This window comes from Macrosteles quadrilineatus, unplaced genomic scaffold (genome assembly GCF_028750875.1).
Source record: "Macrosteles quadrilineatus isolate MER2022 unplaced genomic scaffold, UCM_ALF_1.0 Scaffold_1__1_contigs__length_201487025, whole genome shotgun sequence".
Classification (NCBI taxonomy): Eukaryota; Metazoa; Arthropoda; class Insecta; order Hemiptera; family Cicadellidae; genus Macrosteles; species Macrosteles quadrilineatus.
In genome coordinates this window covers 57,390,825-57,408,304 of record NW_026542594.1, presented here as the reverse complement: position 1 = coordinate 57,408,304, position 17,480 = coordinate 57,390,825, and the positions used below count along the sequence as shown (strand labels likewise).

The window sequence follows — 17,480 nt, the reverse complement described above, 5'->3', positions numbered from 1 at the left end:
CTAACTATACTATACCATACTTAATTAGTCACCAACATGAACTAGACACGAAAAACACCCTTCCAAATTTACAATGGGATGTCAAGTATAGGTAGTTAGTGTGGTGGTGCCATCAAAATACGAAAATGTTAACTATTAAATGGGTAAAAAATGAAGATAAAATATTAATATGACTATTGCGTACTTTACAAAATATGGTAGATTACCTTACTGCATACAATATTTTCGGTGCTTGGTACGAATTAATATTACTTAAATAACAGGCTCCATCTCCTTTTGAAAACCCATTTGGTTAGTATTTTAATCGTGACGAATAATCGCCATCTTTTTATTAAACACAACCAGAATTTGTATATTCAAATTTGTTTATTGTAAATTTAATACTCCCATGCTATTCTTATGAATTAGCAAATAGTAATTTTTTACTTAATTTTAAACTTTTATTCAATTGAAAATTAGCTAAAAAAAATTAAAAAACTCGAGTCTACGCACAGACCACTGAGGCCTATGTAGACTCATTTCAATTACCTATTACATTAAATATTATTCTAGCCGGAGCAAACATATTTCAACTAGTATTTAAGTTTATACGATTATAACTTCATAAATTTAATTTTACTTGAATTATTTGACGTAAACACTGTACTGTGTCTTAATGCTCAAGACTACTATATATATTCGTATTTCATTTTTTGAAAAATTGTAAATTTTGTATATATTGTGGAAATAAAACTGATTTGATTTGATTTGAATAAGTTAACTGTTGCAGTTTGCTTGTTTATAGATATATTTTGATCAAACTTGGAAAATTAGTTATTTTATGGTAAGGTATTGATATTTTACTTAAAAAAACACACTATAATAACCTACGTGTAGCAGCAAACCTAGGTACCTGTTGAACCTAATTTTATTTATATACATTTTTTAATAAAACACCCAATCAAATGGAAATTTGCTGAGTCTGCAGGTTTGCTGTGGCAGAGTTTTTTTAATCATAAAATAAGCTTAAATTTTTAGATTTTATAGTATCACACTATTTAACTAAATAGGATAAATTATCATAATCCTTGAAAGTAACGGCCAATTTCCATGTGTTTCACCTATTTTTGAAAAAATAGAAAAAACTAAATGTACTTAATAACAAATAACTCAAAAACCGTTGGGTTTAGAGAAAGATGGCAAATACAAAAAACGTGTATTTTTAGATGACCTACATTTTGTACGTTTAGTTTTTTCCTGTATCTCTAATAAAAAAGTCACTATAGCGAAAAATACAGAAATATGCCGCCATTTTCCAATATGGCGGCCGTAGCTCAGCTTCAATTTTAGGGGACTTTTAGTATGTTCAAAAGGAAGGTACACCCAACATCTGTACCAAATTCCCCGGTTGTGCTAATTTTTTTTGGGTCAAAACATATTTTTACTGTACTACAGATCAAAACTGCACTACGCCCCACTAATCACCATTCTAAAAGCAACAGTGGCGGCATACATGGCGACTTGGGGAACTGTTGAGCTCTTAGCCAGAGTTCCCAAGCGCTCTAACAGCCTTCATTTGACTAGTTTCTTATTGTTTAAGCATAACATCCTGCATTCTGCATACCACACTGTAGCTCAAGAAGGCCTTACAATTACCACTTACATACCTCTCTGCTATCCCTCACATGTAGAAAATTGTTCTTGGGCAAGGTAAATATGTCAGAAAAATCAGAATGCTATCATGTCTTCTGTACTTGTTAAAACTGAAGTTGAATGGTCCATGTAATTTCCAAAAGCCCCGGATGTGTAGCAGTAGCACAATATCTATGTGAAATCTAACCTAATAAAAACTAGGAACTTATCTATGGTTTGATCCTTCCATATGTACATTCAAGAACATGGATGTCTTAGAGACCACAAAATGCTGCAAGCATGTGTGAATTGGTTGTACACAAATATCCCCAGAAACCCATTAGCCTATTTTAAAAATTATTATAATTTGCCATGTAAAATAAGGCTTTCAATGTTCTCAGTGTTCTGAATTGGCCAACGCTCAGAGAGACATTGAGAAACTAACAGAAGAACTGAATGCAAGAGACATCAAGATTAAATGGACTCAAAGTAAACTCAGGAGTGAAATAGAAATGCATAAGGTAAACTTTCCTGTTTGTGTACTTAGAAGGTGTATAAAAATATTAAAAATACTGGTAATATTTACTCTACTATATGGGGACATACATTGCCACTTGATTTTTTGGTGCTTAAGAAATGGTGATATATATATCCGCATAACCTAGCTCGTTATACAGGGTGAAACGAAGTTAGTGTTTAACATTTTTAAGTGGTAAACTACTAAGTATTAGTGAAAAAATCGCACCAATATGGGCTTCCATACCCTCACAGGTAGGCAATAAAAGACAAAATAAGATTTTGAAAAACAATTGTATTTGCTTAACACTTGACCGAAACATGGGTGACACTTACATAAATAGAAACATTCGGTCTCAGAGACCGAACGATTTTTCATCAAAAACTTTCATGTAAAATCTTAGATTTAGTATTTCTTTAAGTGTATGTGGGCGGAAAGTAAAACATACATTTTAGTACAAATATATGTATTATAAAAGTAATATTAATTTACAAATACCCCCGCCGCAGCAAACCTGCAGACTAAGCGAATTTCAACTTGTCTGATTACATATTTACTAAAATACTTCCATAAATAAGACATATTTATTCCCAACTAGCTGGCCCGACAGACGTCGTCCTGTCCTATTGTGGTTTTATGTCACATGCTCGTTCATTTTCAAGATGAGCTCGTTCGCATGGCTCAATCACGTCCTGGTTGAAGTTCGTTCGCTACGCTCACTCACCTTTAGGTTGGAGCTCGTTCGCTGCGCTCACTTGCCTTCAGGTTAACTCGTTCGCTACGCTAACTCGCCTCCAGGTTGAAGTTCGTTCGCTACGCTCACTCTTCTTTTGGTTGCAAATTAGCTGTTCTCATAAATTAAAAATAAATATAGTGCTGCACCCTGTTGGTAAACCTATTAACCTTTTAATGCTATTGAACATCACAGAATCAAATTGTTTAGTTGCACCAGCTGTTAAGATTCTTTAATTCCATTTAAATATGAGTACTCATAATGTTAACATGGGAAACTCCAGAGCCACTGGGGTGTTATTATAATAAAGAGTAAACGGTCGAGGGTTTTGGTATAAAAGAGGTTTAATTTAAGAGAGAAATAATGAGTACGTGTTGTTATGAGAGGTGATTCGCGATGAATGAATGCAACAATGAAAATTGACATATGGTAATGTGATGGGGATTACAGATGGACTGTTAAAAACAAAGACATATAGAATTAATACAAAAAACAAAGACACTTGACTGAACATACCGCCCCCTTTGAACCAACAAGGTTCAACAAAAGAGAAATTGAAAAAAATATAAAATTTGTATGAGAATTGACCAGAGTGGGTTGAAAAATTATTTAAAGAATGCAGCTTAATGGTATGAAGACACTTTGAATGATGGTCTTGAATGAGGATCCAGCTGGTCTGTAGCTAGGAGGAGCTGGTGTGTTTTAGCAAACAGGGTCTACACATTGAGGTTTTCTTTCTTGAGGTTCCACTTGAAACAACGCTGATGAGGGGTCTTAAAATATTCTTGACTCCAACGGCAGCATAGGCTTCGGGTGATGTCTTGAGGTAAATTATTAATAAGAGGTGTGATCTTTATTGGGTCAGGAACAGTTGTCAGAGAAGAGTTGATAAGAAAATGGCCAGGGGTTACAGCTGTCAGTTTCGAAGGTTTTGAGTTTGCTATTGCTTCTTTTTGTTCTTTGTTGGAGTGATTTCTGTTATCAGCCATAGGCTTAGTAGGCTTTAAAAAATGAAGGAGTGTGTGATGAAGTTTCAAACAGGTCTTACAAGTATTAGTAGACTTGCAGCGTTTAGCAAAGTGATTACCAAGGCAATTTGTGCAGCGTTTTAAGTCGCGTACAACTTTAAGCCTTTCTTGAGGGGTTTTACTATTAAAGACAGGGCAACTGTATATTTTGTGATTTTTATGGCAGCAAAAACATTTCAAATAATTTGAAGTACATATCAAGGCCATAGGAGGATGTTGAAACTGAATTGATTCATCAATTTGACGAGGAACTTGGTGAAGGTTGGATATTTGGAGAGGAACTACTTGTGGAGCGTGACAGAGAGATGCATCTTCACTGTTGTTACAAAAATCTTTGAGGAATTTGATTATTTCACTAGCTTGAGGAAAATCACATGAATTTATGCGTTTTGATTCAAAAACTTGACAGAGGTTGGAATTCATTTTTCGTAAGATCAACATACTTAGTAGGTAGTTGTCTTCCATGACATTATAGTCAAGAACACTAAGAGCTTGTTCATTTTCATTGAACTCATTTAAAAATGATCTGAGGTTTTTGATAGATTTTTCATTAATATTGGGTAAATCGACAATTTTACTGAGGTGGACAGAGATTAGCCTACGCTTCGAGTGGTATCTTTCCCGTAAAGCGTTATAGGCTACTGTATAGTTGCCAGACGAGATCGGTAGGGATTTGATTAAATGTAAGGCTTCGCCTTCAAGTGAACTTATCAAGTACTGGTGTTTTTCAACAAGGGATAAGCTACTGTTGTTGTGGATAGTAGTATCAAAAAGGTTAATGTAGGATATCCATGTTTTAGTGTCACCATTGAAGGACTTCAGTTCTAGCTTAGGCAATTTTACTATGCTAGTGGTAGGCCTAGAAGTTGGGTTTGAAGTTACAGAGTTATTTGACAAGTGTTCACCATTAAAGTTCTGAATTAGAAGAGAAATTTCGGTTTGAATGTTAATTGAGAGTTCTGATTTGTCGTTCTGGAGCTTTAAAATAGCTTCTTCATTGTCAGAAAAAACGTTAGTGTCGTCATCAACATCAAGAAGCTTATCTAGGTTAGATTCAAAATTGGCAGAAATTGTTTTAGCTTCGTGCAAATAAAGTTTAAGTTTAGCAGTTTGAGCTTCTGTTATTTCTGGTGGACGAAATTGAATATACTCACTGATCGTATTTAATTTATTTAATTGCAATTTGCATCTAATGGAAAATGTGGAAAATCTCATTTTCCAAGTTAGGCCTAGATCGTTCAATGAGTTCAGTAAATAGTAGAGATATTGTAAATGGATGGAGTAATTTGAGGATAAGGACGACTGAGGAATAAAATCAGGGTTTCTTTATTATTTCAGTGTTGATATTGATAACTTACGATGAGATGCGGTGCGTTGTCTTCGAAGTACAAACATAACCTTACTTTTGAGTTTCTTGACGTTTGACGTTGCGATGCGATATAGACGAAATGAAATGAAGTCGAGTCGAGATGAATGCGGAGCGGAACTAGCAGAACTGTAGAACGATGACGATGTTGAACACTTGGAATGAGAGGAGTGTGGACTGTATCGTGACGTAGTCGTAACCCAGATAGCAATTTTTTCCTGATTCAGTATTAAATCAAGGTTAAACTTTCAAAGATGCAAGCCTGAATTAATCTTAAAATATCAAGCCATCAAGCCTAATTCAGGGCTAATTCAAGGGTCCTACTGAACACTTGTGAAACCTGAATCAACCCTGAAAATTTTAGATTGATTCAAGGTAAACGTTTCTGGCAGTAATGCATAATCAAGGCTGAATTGAGGTTGAATTAAGGTATAAGTATGTTTAAATTAAGGTAAAATCATGGTCAATTCAGGACTCATAACCTGAAAATTTAAGGTTAATTCAAGGTAAAGATTTTTGGCTGAAATCAAAATATATTGTTGAATTCGGGTTAAATAAAAGCATAATCATGATCAACTCAGTACATACAGTAACAAGTGATTGACTGACAAGGAATTTTACTTGACTTACGGCATTCTTACGGTCTTAAAGTAGTCCAATATTTTAATGTCCTAGTGGATAGCCTAGCTGTTTTGTCTTTGTGAACTCAAGAACTTTAATGATGCCTACTAAGCGCGGGGACAGCTATCTATCAGGACATCAAAATATTGGTTGCTTTATGGCAGTAAGTTAAGCCTTAAAATATTAAACGCAAGGTACATTACCTTAAGCTTTAATCTACGCAGAAAACTTTGGGTGGATACATAATTTGACCTTATAATATATATTATAATACAGTTACCACTCACTCACTCATTGATCACTATTCCTCAAAAACTACCATGCATATGTACTCAGAACTTGGTGGCATGGAGGTTTCACTTAACCTCCATAATAGGTTTCACTTAATATGTACAAGAAGTAGCTTTGAGAGATTCCATCAGGGCTCTGGCTCACTGGCTTTAAAATTACAATGTTAACATATTTTTCTTTTGACAGAACTTTCGTTTAATTGTATTAGCTACCAAATCGCTGTTAGGAAAATTCTAAGCAAAACCAATGCAAAACAACTGTTTGTAGCAAAGAAAATTTTTCAATTCTGTTGTGAAGCCCAAGGGGAGGGGCAGCTAGAAACCTTTAAATGATGCTATAACACTTTATTTAAATGTTGTATAGGATAACTGAGTTAGGTTAAAAATAATAAGCCTATTCTGCCAAGCTTGTGAGTGAAGGGTGAGAGCATTTAATTTTTAATAAGGCCTCATCAAATTACACCAGACCCTGCTTTAGAAAAGACATCTCAGTGATCAACAAAAAGTTTAAAAGTTCAAAACAGTTCTTCAAACATAGCCAAAATATCACTATTTGTGGGGGTATAAATAAAATGTAGCAAGTGACATTGGTTATAGTAAATTTATTTTATGAAAATATAAAGTATAAAACAAACTTGAAAATTAGAACATGAGTTAAATTAAGTGACATTTTACTTATACATTATTTACTGTCGCATAACCTCAGCCTGATGTTCCTATTCTGTGCACCAATAACTCCTCTTTTCCTGCAACAAAAAAAAGTCATAAAGTATCGACTAAGGGAGTATGTTTATCTAATTTTTTTTTAATTTTTTCTGTACGTGTAATCTGCTTGAGTTAAAAATTTCAGCATGGTTTTCCAGTTCACTAAGTAATTTTTTACTTGAATTGTTTTGACTGTGATTAAAGCTGAAACTGTGAGCAAACATTTATTAATATAGTTATTTGTGTGACAAAACGGCACGGAGACGGCTGGACACTAAATCAAGTAAATAGGGGCCCGGGATCGCTGAGCCCAGGGGCCCATGATGGCTCTCTCCGGCCCTGATTATCATTGACATTATCAATAGTCTAAAAAATTGGGGAGCGAGCAGGTCTAGTGGTTAGAGCGCGGTCATTCCGGTTCCTGGGGTCCAGGGTTCAAATCCCGCCAAATCACCAATGGATTTTAACTAAGTGATAATGCCGTAACCCCTAGGTCTAGCCTGAAGTAATGTGAAAAACAATCCCGGGCTCCAGCCTAGCGTACGGGGACAAAAAGTCTAAAAAATTGTTGAAACACACAGCGAAATGTAGGTACATGTCAGCTACAGAGCTGCAAATTGTGTCATTCTGTTCACAAATGATACCAGCAAGTGGCGAGGAGCCTTGCTGCAGCGTACTTAAGCGAATTATGGATTTATACGCAGAAACTGGCTCTTACTTGAAAAACCACCCTTGTATGTTCCTTATACTAATAAACCAAATTAACAAACCCGAGACTTGTTATTAGAATTCTAAAACCCGTTGTTGCAACAGTTTAAACGAGTAGGTAGTTTTATCGAATTGGCCAGGGTAGAGTACTCGTCTGTCCTACAGTTATTCTAAAAGTTAGGCAAAATTTGCAATAACATTTTAACAAAGGCGAGGATGATATTGCTCTCCTCCTGGGCGTCTGCAGGATCTTTTGAGCGCTTCTAGAGCTCTGAACCTTAGATTAAATTAAAATAATTAATCAGTCAAAACCGTGAATCCTTCTCAGCACCCCGGGGAAGAAATTTGAGCGTGGCTGGTACTAGGGGTAGGCTGCTCAGTAAATACAATCTTATTCGCCCCTCATAATTTACGTCACATGCTTTTTACACTTTGGATCTTAGAAAAAATGTAAGTTAATGGGATATTTTAAGTAGGCTACCTATTGAGTTTTTCCATGCACGAAAACACTAAGAATGCTCTAGTTTTTAACCTTGGTGAACCCGTCATCGGCCACTGATGCCATGTCTTGTCATCACGGCCTGTGTCGAACTACAGGGAGTGTCGAACTATCGAGGTTCTACTGTAACAACAAAAGTAAACCTTATGAAATAAACAGTTCTATAACTAATATGCTCTACAAACCTTTTAGGTACTGGCCCTAAATTTGGCTTGTCACAGCCATGCACGGATGCAGTTTTTTTTTTACTTTCAATTCAGTGGCTTCAGCCAACAGTCTCTTGGCTACAACTGAAACAGTTTAAGTGAAACGCCTCATAATAGATAACAATAACAAAAGAATTTGTTATGCAAATCTATATAAAGCTCAAATACCACTGACTCATTCATTCACTCACTCATCACGAAATCTCAGAAACCATAAGACCTAGGAACCTGAATCTTGGCAGGCATCATCCTTTTGGGTGGTAGACGATCACTAAGAAAGGATTTTACCCTCCGACCTCTGGGCTCCGCCCCAGTGGCTCTGGAGTTTCCCATGTTAACCTTATGAGAAATGGAATTAATGAATCTTAACAGCTGTTTCAATTAAACAAGTTGGTTCTGTTCTATGATGTTTAATAGCATTAAAGTTACAAGGATTACCAACAGGGTGCAGCACTATTATTTCTTTTACATTTATGACAACAGCTAATTTGCAACCAAAAGGTGAGTGAGCGTAGCGAACGAACTTCAACCTGGAGGCGAGTTAGCGTAGCGAACGAGCTAACCTGAAGGCAAGTGAGCGCAGCGAACGAGCTCTAACCTAAAGGTGAGTGAGCGTAGCGAACGAGCTCCAATCTAAAGGTGAGTGAGCGTAGCGAACAAACTTCAACCAGGACGTGATTGAGCCATGCGAACGAGATCATCTTGAAAATTAAGAAGTTAAACGGGGCAAAGCCCGCGGGTTACAGCTAGTATTGGAAGAAAAATACAAAACAATCAGCTTTTAGAGAGAATATGCCATGTTTTTGTATTTAACAAACTAGCTTTGACAATCTCACTTCTGTAGTAAAGTACAGAATAGACATAATTGGTCAGTGTGTGTTTTCAGGGGTGTACAGTGGGATTTACCAAATGAATCAAGTACAAAAAATTTAGTTTAGACTCGTTCAATGGTCTTGCCTCTCTGTTCAACCTGAAATTCTGGCTAAATTAAGCAAGATGGAAAAAGAAGTAAACCATAAGTCTGGCATTAATTTTTTTTTAAACAACTTTCTTCCAAGTGAATTTTTGTTTGACCAACAAACGAAAGTTTTAGTAAGTTTAACCTAACTTTCTTACTCTAAGGTTTTAATAATATTAAGTTATGATTTAGGCTATTAATATTTTTTGTTTTAAATTACAAATCATCAATAAAATTTAAAAACTATAGGCCTACAAATGGTAAGGTTTATTTAAAGCAGAAAATTTCAGAATTTTTCCAAAATTGTTAATACCGGTACCGTAAGTTAAATTGCAGCACACAGACCAAGTTATTCATAATAATGTCTAAATTACAGTTCTAAATTCTGCAAATTTCGATGCAAAGCAAGATGGCAACTCATCTTGTAACGTTTGTTCAAACGGCAAGCCACTTGTTTTAAATCTGTGTTCGCTGAAGCTAATTAGTTAATTTGAAAAATAACACAGCAGCCTAGGTAACCTTGTTACAATAACTTTACAACTTACAGCATGGCCAATATACATCTTTAGTAACTTAAATAGGCACAAGTTACCAGGATATGATTTAAAGTTAACAGCTACATAAAACCAAAATGGCAGGTCTCCAGTCAAGTGACATTTTGTAGAAGGTTGTTTTAAATTAGTTCATTACGGTAGCCTACCTTTACTTAGTTTAATCAATGGGTATGGTGTACAAAACTTAAAATCTTTGAGAGATGCTAATCTTAACCCATCTAAACGTTTGCCGAAAAACCCTAGCATCAGGACATAGGACTAGGATAAGCCCTTAGACCTAGGCTACAGTACCAAGTCTATAACTTAAGACATAGGCCGATAGGCCTAAGCTAAATTAAAATATTTTTCTATAGGCCTAGGTCTATTTATCCAATCCATCGAAAATCATTTCTTCATCCTTAAATGAAACTTCATAACTTCGGCCTATGATAACTTAAGACAATCTACGCTGATAAAAAACTGCATCATTAAGTTACATATTGGCTTGTGTGTTCATAATATTGTAGCCCACCGGATTTGGCAAAAATAAGTAACTAGGTCTTGAACAATTCCAGATACAATATTCCAACGGATCACAATACTTTCTAGGCCAACTATAAAACAATTCACCAGTCATGAGGCCTAGGGCAAGCACAGGCCTAGAATTATTCTGGATCCTAGTCCAAATTTGGCAGTTTATTGTTGTAAGATAATTTTCAGAGCATTTGTAACTTGAGGTTCTAATGTCAGTATGATTAGCATTCTAACACACATATCTTATCATAAGAATGGAAAAAATATTATGAATACAATGAAAAGATTAGCTGACTCACCTTTATGTTTCGTTGGCTCACAAGCACTTTTGTTGCAGTTAGTCTTCTAAAATCGAACACTATGGAATTAACTATGAACAAAGAAATTGAAAATTGACAAAAACTAACTTCAATATGAATACTTTATGTCTAAAAACTCTGATATAGTAATAACGCGAGAAACAAACGTCGCAAAAAGACAAACTGACAAGACACACAAAGACAAAGACAAAGAGGTTAGGATTGTTTAGGGGTGGATCCTGGCGTCTGGCTGGCGTCGCTTGGTCGAACTGCATCATGGGAATTCGCGCTGTTGTTTTGTTGACTCTGTTTCAGGGCGGAATCTATGAACTCAAAAAGGGCAGTATTTTGTTGTCCTTGAATCCAGCCACAATGTTCCTAATATTTGCAACCTTGAATTGTGAATGCAAATTGTAGGGAAAAGTTTACCTTGAATCAAGGGTCCTTGCTATCTGGGAAAGTTCAAAATGGCGATGCGGTATTGTCCTTGGCGGCCTCAGGCCTCACGATGGATGAAATACGTTCAACCGAGACATTGAAAATAAACTTGAGAAAAAGTCGCACAAATGTTTGTAGATATAATCCGCGGCTCGAAAGGACCAAAAATCCGCGGCTCGAAAGGACCAAAAATCCACGGCTCGAAAGGACCAAAAATGTGCGGTGTTATTATAATAAAGAGTAAAAGGTCGAGGGTTTTGGTATAAAAGAGGTTTGATTTAAGAGAGAAATAATGAGTACGTGTTGTTATGAGAGGTGATTCGCGATGAATGAATGCAACAATGAAAATTGACATATGGTAATGTGATGGGGATTACAGATGGACTGTTAAAAACAAAGACATATAGAATTAATACAAAAAACAAAGACACTTGACTGAACACAAACATACATTGGATTTTATATATATGGATTTAAATAACATTAGATATAACGAGTGCTTAGGTTTGCTGCTACGGGGAAGGTAAACAGTGTTTTTTGACCAAACAACAATAGTATAGGATGAAATAAATAAGTTTGCCAAATTTGATCAACATATATCCATAAACAAGTAAACTACAACAGTTTTCATTTTCTCTATAAGAATAACATGGGAATTTTAAATTTGCATTTTTTTGAGTTTTCTCCGTGACCGTTAGGCATACAACGTAGCGAACGAACTTCAACCAGGACGTTATTGAGCCATAAGAACGAGCTCATCTTGAAAATGAACGAGCATGTGACATAAAACCACAATAGGACAGGACGACGTCTGTCGGGCCAGCTAGTACCTTATAATGAAAGGACTGACAATGGTGTGTGGGGGTTGAAATGAAAATGAAATACAAGATAAGTTTGAAATAAAGGTTCAAATAATTTAGATGTGCTATATCTCAGGGTAGGGTGTCGTGCTGGCTTGAATGCTAAGAATTAATAAATTTAATATTGTCCAAATAGGCCTAATTAAGGTGTTAAACTTACAAAATCCCAACAATGAAAAAATCTAATTTTGATTTTGTCCAAAAGGTAAGTCCAATTAGCACTGAATTAAAAAGAGTTTAAAAGAAAAGTTTATACTTAATTTTGAAAATAACAATGATGGAGTTGAGTCCTCTTGAGGTTTACTGTGATATAACTTGATATAAACTGGTTTTCTTGATGATATTAATTAATTTAATTTAGATAAAATATGGAATCCTTCTTTTAACTAACATTTTCAACTTCCACTCTGGCTTCCTTCTATCTCAATCTCAATGTTTACATAATTCATTGTTGAACACATGGATCACTGTTTCACTGCTTCTTGAATTTTGATTCCTTAAGGACTAATTTTGAAATGATATTATAAGAAATTTTGATGTATTGCAATTCTCTTACATATTTAATAAATAATTAAGTTGTGAGCTTTGTAAAAAAAATATAGGCCATGGAATGAATATAATTAATAATGAATAATTGACAGATTAATAAAATTATATAAATTAGGAAAATGAATACTAGGACAGCCTTTCTGAGGAAAATAACAAAGGTGTATGAACAGAAGTTAACATTTTAAGAAACTTAATACTAAATAATGAATGAATGAAATGAAATATTACATCACACAGGGTCAAACGTACAAATGCCAAAGTTTAAGCACTCACAGCAAAGTAACCATTACCCCTACACTTCAGTCACATCAAACTGTTCAGTATTTATCCTTCGTCAAGCTATGTTAATTTAAAATGTCAGAAGGATCCCTGTAAATTTTCCCAACGAGTCTAATAAAACACTTTACAATATTTGGCTGGACTTTACTCTCTTGGTTATATTACATACTATTGAAGGCCATTTGCTTTAATCATTTTAAAACCAGTACTGATTAAATTTCGTATGAATGTGTAAATCTACGTTTATTCAAACGAGTTTGGGAACCAGCAGGATCGGACCATGGGAACGGGGGTTTATGGGGGGTTTTATGGGGTAAAAATGGGGTTTTCCCATAATATTTCGGAATTTCTTTCCCAACCATTTTATAGAGCTTAAAAAAGAAATAATTTAGTATATTGAAGCATTGTTGTATGCCTAATGGTTACGGAGAATATTCAAAAAAGTGCAAGTGCAAATTTAAAATTCCCATGTTATTCTTATCGAGAAAATGAAAACTGTTGTAGTTTACTTGTTTATGGATATAAATTGATCAAATTCGGCAAATTTATTTATTTCATCCTATACTATTGAGGTTTTGTCAAACAACACTGTTTATCTTCCCCGTAGCAGCAAACCTAAGCACTCGTTAAATCTAATGTTATTTAAATTGGGAATAAATATGTCTTATTTATGGAAATATTTTAGTAAATATGTAATCAGACAAGTTAAAGTTTGCTTAGTCTGCAGGTTTGCTGCGGCGAGGGTATTCTTTCCTCAGGCATATTTTAAATATAAAATGACTGGCCCACGCATATCTGTTTTACAATTACGTAGTTCACCGCATATCACAACAAATCAAAACTATAAAATTGAACCTTACAATACTATTCAACCATTGTTTTTAAATATTTGATTGCAGGAAAGCGACGCCCAGGTTGATAAACTTAGAAATAAGATCCTTGAATCTGAAGAACTAGTGGAGAAAGCCAAAAAGGATGCAGAGATTGCTATAAAACAGTTTCAATGTTCTCAAGAGAATAGAGCATATGTACTTGGTGAGTTACAAACACTGTCACTGAGTTAAAAAGAGTGAGTCTAGATAATTTGATACTTATAGCTTTGACTATTGATACAACTATCCAATAGTCAATGAGTAAACATTGTTATTTGGTACAGTAAAACCATTTATTTAATACACTGAAAACTCAGTTGTTCTACCATAACTAGTTCCTTGGATGGTTCCTTTCTGTGCTGCGAGGAGGGTAAGGCAATTTTTTTGTGGTTTGCCTTTATGTGGTATACCTACTAGGAATGCCTGACATTTTTCACAAAAAATAGGTGTTTGGTAAAAACTTCATAAAATATTATTACTTATTGACATATTTTACTATTGTTTTTGTTGTTTTGTGTATTATAAAATTTTCATAGTAAAATACAAATTTCAATAGGTTTTTAAAGAGGTAAAATAAATAAATTTGTTGACTAAACACATCTCTTATAGTAAGGAACAAATTCCCCCATCTTAGGCAGGTGCTCTGTGTATGATTTGTAATGTACCTACTTTCCTTTATAGAAAAAGTAAGGTGATGAATATTACTTACAAGAAGTGATAGCATTGGGCGAAAGGATTGTATCTGATATGTGAAGTCCAAGGAGACCTAACTCCTCTAATTCTAAACTGTACCTTTAACTCTAAAGAGGCATTGTGTTACAAATCAGATTTGTCTAAACTGACACATCAACTGTGAGTCTCATCCTCCAACACGTTTTAAATGGCACTGTCATTCTTGACTAATCAATTTTATTGATCAACTAACAGTTAAAAATTAGAACTTACCATTGTATTAATAAAAAAAATTTTGGCTACACAAATATAAAGTAAAAATAAAATCACGTTACTAGGTCACCTACCAAGTCCTTAACTCGTCATACAAATCACAAAAAAAAAAAAAAAAACACCAGGAAAATAAAAACATTTTTATATGGCTTTTGTTTACATTAAAAGGTTTAAAGTGTAACACTGTAATTAAAGCAACAACAACGTAAACAACAAGCATTTATTTGGAACATAAACAGATGGAGCAATAACACAAGAACCAGCTGTGTAAAGCCGTTTCCTATTGGTTGATGAGTAATCGTTTTTGATTGGTTGACCACTGTGATGGAAAATATTCCCAGCTGTTGTTGGACATCAAGGCTGAAAATAAGCCTTTTACAGCTTTTGAAGCATGTGGTCAGCTGTATCAATTTACCAGAATTCCTTTTGGGGTGACAAATGGAGTTGCTGCATTCCAGAGAGTTATCGATGGCATAATCAGGGCAGAAAATCTTAATGACACCTTTGCTTATTTAGATGACATAACAGTATGTGGTAAAACACAAGAGGAGCATGATAGGAACCTAAACAGGCTGATGAACGCTGCTAGTAAGTATAACTTGACTATTAATGAAAATAAATGTTCTTTTTCAATGAAATCTATTAGTCTCCTTGGATATACGATAAGCAACAAAACCATTAAGCCAAATTCTGATCGGCTTTTACCTATAAAGAACTTCCCCTTGCCCACAAACGCATCATCCCTAAGAAGGGCAGTAGGAATGTTTTCCCATTTCTCAAGATATGTCCCACGATTTTCTGAAAAGATCAAAGTTCTGACAACCAGCTCTTTCCCTTTATCCGCAACAGCTATAAATGTATTTAATGAACTGAAACAAGAGATTGAAAATGCCTCAATGAGTCCCATAAATCCTGATCTACCCTTCACTGTTGAGACTGATGCATCTGACACTGCAATAGCAGCAACACTGACCCAGAAGGAAAACCTGTAGCCTTTTTCTTAAGAGCTCTGTCTCATAGTAAACTAAAGCACAGTTCGGTTGAAAAGGAAGCATATGCAATCGTGGAGCCAGTACGAAAATGGAGACACTATTTGCTAGGCTTTCAAACTAATAACAGACCAGAAGTCTGTCTCTTTCATGTTCAACTCTAAGATATCAGGGAAAATTAAGAATGACAAAATCATAAGGTGGAGACTAGAACTATCGAGCTATAGTTATGATATTGTTTATAGACCTGGTAAACTGAATGTAGCTGCTGACTCTTTATCACGAGTGTGCTCGATGGGCGACAAAATGAACAGACTTCATCAATATCATGAAAGAATGTGTCATCCTGGTGAAACTCGTATGTATCATTGGATCAGAAGCAAAAATTTACCATACTCCCTTGATGAGGTAAGAAGAATGACTGCTTCCTGTAAGGTATGTTCTGAAGTAAAACCAAGATTTTTCAAACATGATGGAAAATTAATAAAAGCAACATCACCGTTCGAGCCTCTTAGCCTGGATTTTAAGGGTCCTCTTCCCTCTTCTACAAGAAATCGGTATATGCTAACAATCATTGATGAGTACTCACGATTTCCATTTGCGTACCCCTGTCCTGATATGTTCTCTTCGACTGTTATTTGCAAACTGAAACAGTTATTTTCATTGTTCGGTACTCCTAGCTACATTCACTCCGTTCAGGGATCTTCTTTTCTTTCAAAAGAACTAAAAGAGTGTCTTACTCTAAATGACATTGCTTCTAGCCGGACTACTGCTTACAACCCTCAGTGTAATGGCCAGGTTGAGAGGTATAATGGTATAATCTGGAGAATAGTAGAACTTGCCCTTAAGAACTATCAACACTTGACGTGACAAAGTGGGAATTAGTTCTGGATGAAGCTCTTCACTCTATTCGATCCTTGCTTTGTACTGCCACAAATTGTTCGCCACATGAACAAATGTTTGGACATCCCAGAAGATAACAAAATGGTGTTTACACACCAACCTGGTTGATGACTCCTGGAAAAGTGTTGATGAGACGTCCTATCAGAAACTCTAAGCATGAACCAATAGTGCAGGAGGTGACGTTGCTGGAAGGAAACTCTGATTACGCTCATGTACGATTGCTAGATGGGCTTGAGACAACAGTGTCTACACGCAACTTAGCTCCTTGTGGAAAACAAGCTGAGAGAACAGATTTTGATGATAATTCAACACCAGGGAGCCACACAATAGAACTGAGTAACGATGGAAACTTAGTAGACGAAACCCAAGATGTATCTCATCCCAATGCAGAAGCGTTCAAGATTCAAGATTCAAATAGTCTTTATTCAATATATAACATATATGAAACATACATGTATCTGAATAGAGTCAAAATCTATATACAAATCATACACATTAAAACATAGATCTACGCAAAATGTCTATTATGAAAAATAAATGGAAATTCAAATGAAATATTTTGTTTTATCTACAAATTCTTGTAATGAATAAAAATGATTTTTTACTAAGAAATCTTTTAAAAGTTTTTTGAATTTTTTGAAATTTGTCTCCTGCCGGATGTTTATTGGTAAATATTGTAAAAATTTCAATCCTGCATAGGTGGTTTTCTTTGTATAATATTCTAATTTATGCTGAGGCAATCTAATTTTTAACCTAGTATTATAGTTATGCCCGGGATTGGAGGGTGTTGTTAGTTCCCTTTGTTTCAAAAAGATTATGGTTTCAAGAATATATAAATTATACACAGTTAAAATGTCCAATTTACGAAAAATATTCTTCACTGAGATGGTTTTCTGTAATTTCATAATAGTGCGAATTGCTCTTTTTTGCTGTTTAAGTACTTTATCAAGATTTGTTTTTGTTGTTCCACCATAGACTGTGATTCCGTATGAAATGTGGGATTGAACTAATGAATAATAAATAATTTTTAAAGTTTC

At 34.9% G+C, this 17,480-nt stretch overlaps 1 protein-coding gene and 1 long non-coding RNA gene across 2 annotated transcripts in view; one reads left to right on the top strand and one right to left on the bottom strand.

Annotated features, from left to right (window-relative positions):
- The window catches only part of LOC128983189 (coiled-coil domain-containing protein 186), a 124,919-nt gene that overhangs the window by 13,490 nt on the left and 93,949 nt on the right, over positions 1-17,480 (top strand). The window contains exons 4-5 of the mRNA XM_054402379.1: positions 2,013-2,132; positions 13,634-13,769. Of these exons, the coding sequence (XP_054258354.1) occupies positions 2,013-2,132; positions 13,634-13,769 (256 nt within the window). The remainder of the gene's footprint in view (positions 1-2,012; positions 2,133-13,633; positions 13,770-17,480) is intronic.
- On the bottom strand, positions 6,611-11,047 carry LOC128983190 (uncharacterized). The gene is made up of 3 exons (XR_008489815.1): positions 10,609-11,047; positions 8,061-8,201; positions 6,611-6,912 (listed from the first exon to the last, which is right to left on the bottom strand). It is a non-coding gene; the product is annotated as an uncharacterized LOC128983190 (long non-coding RNA).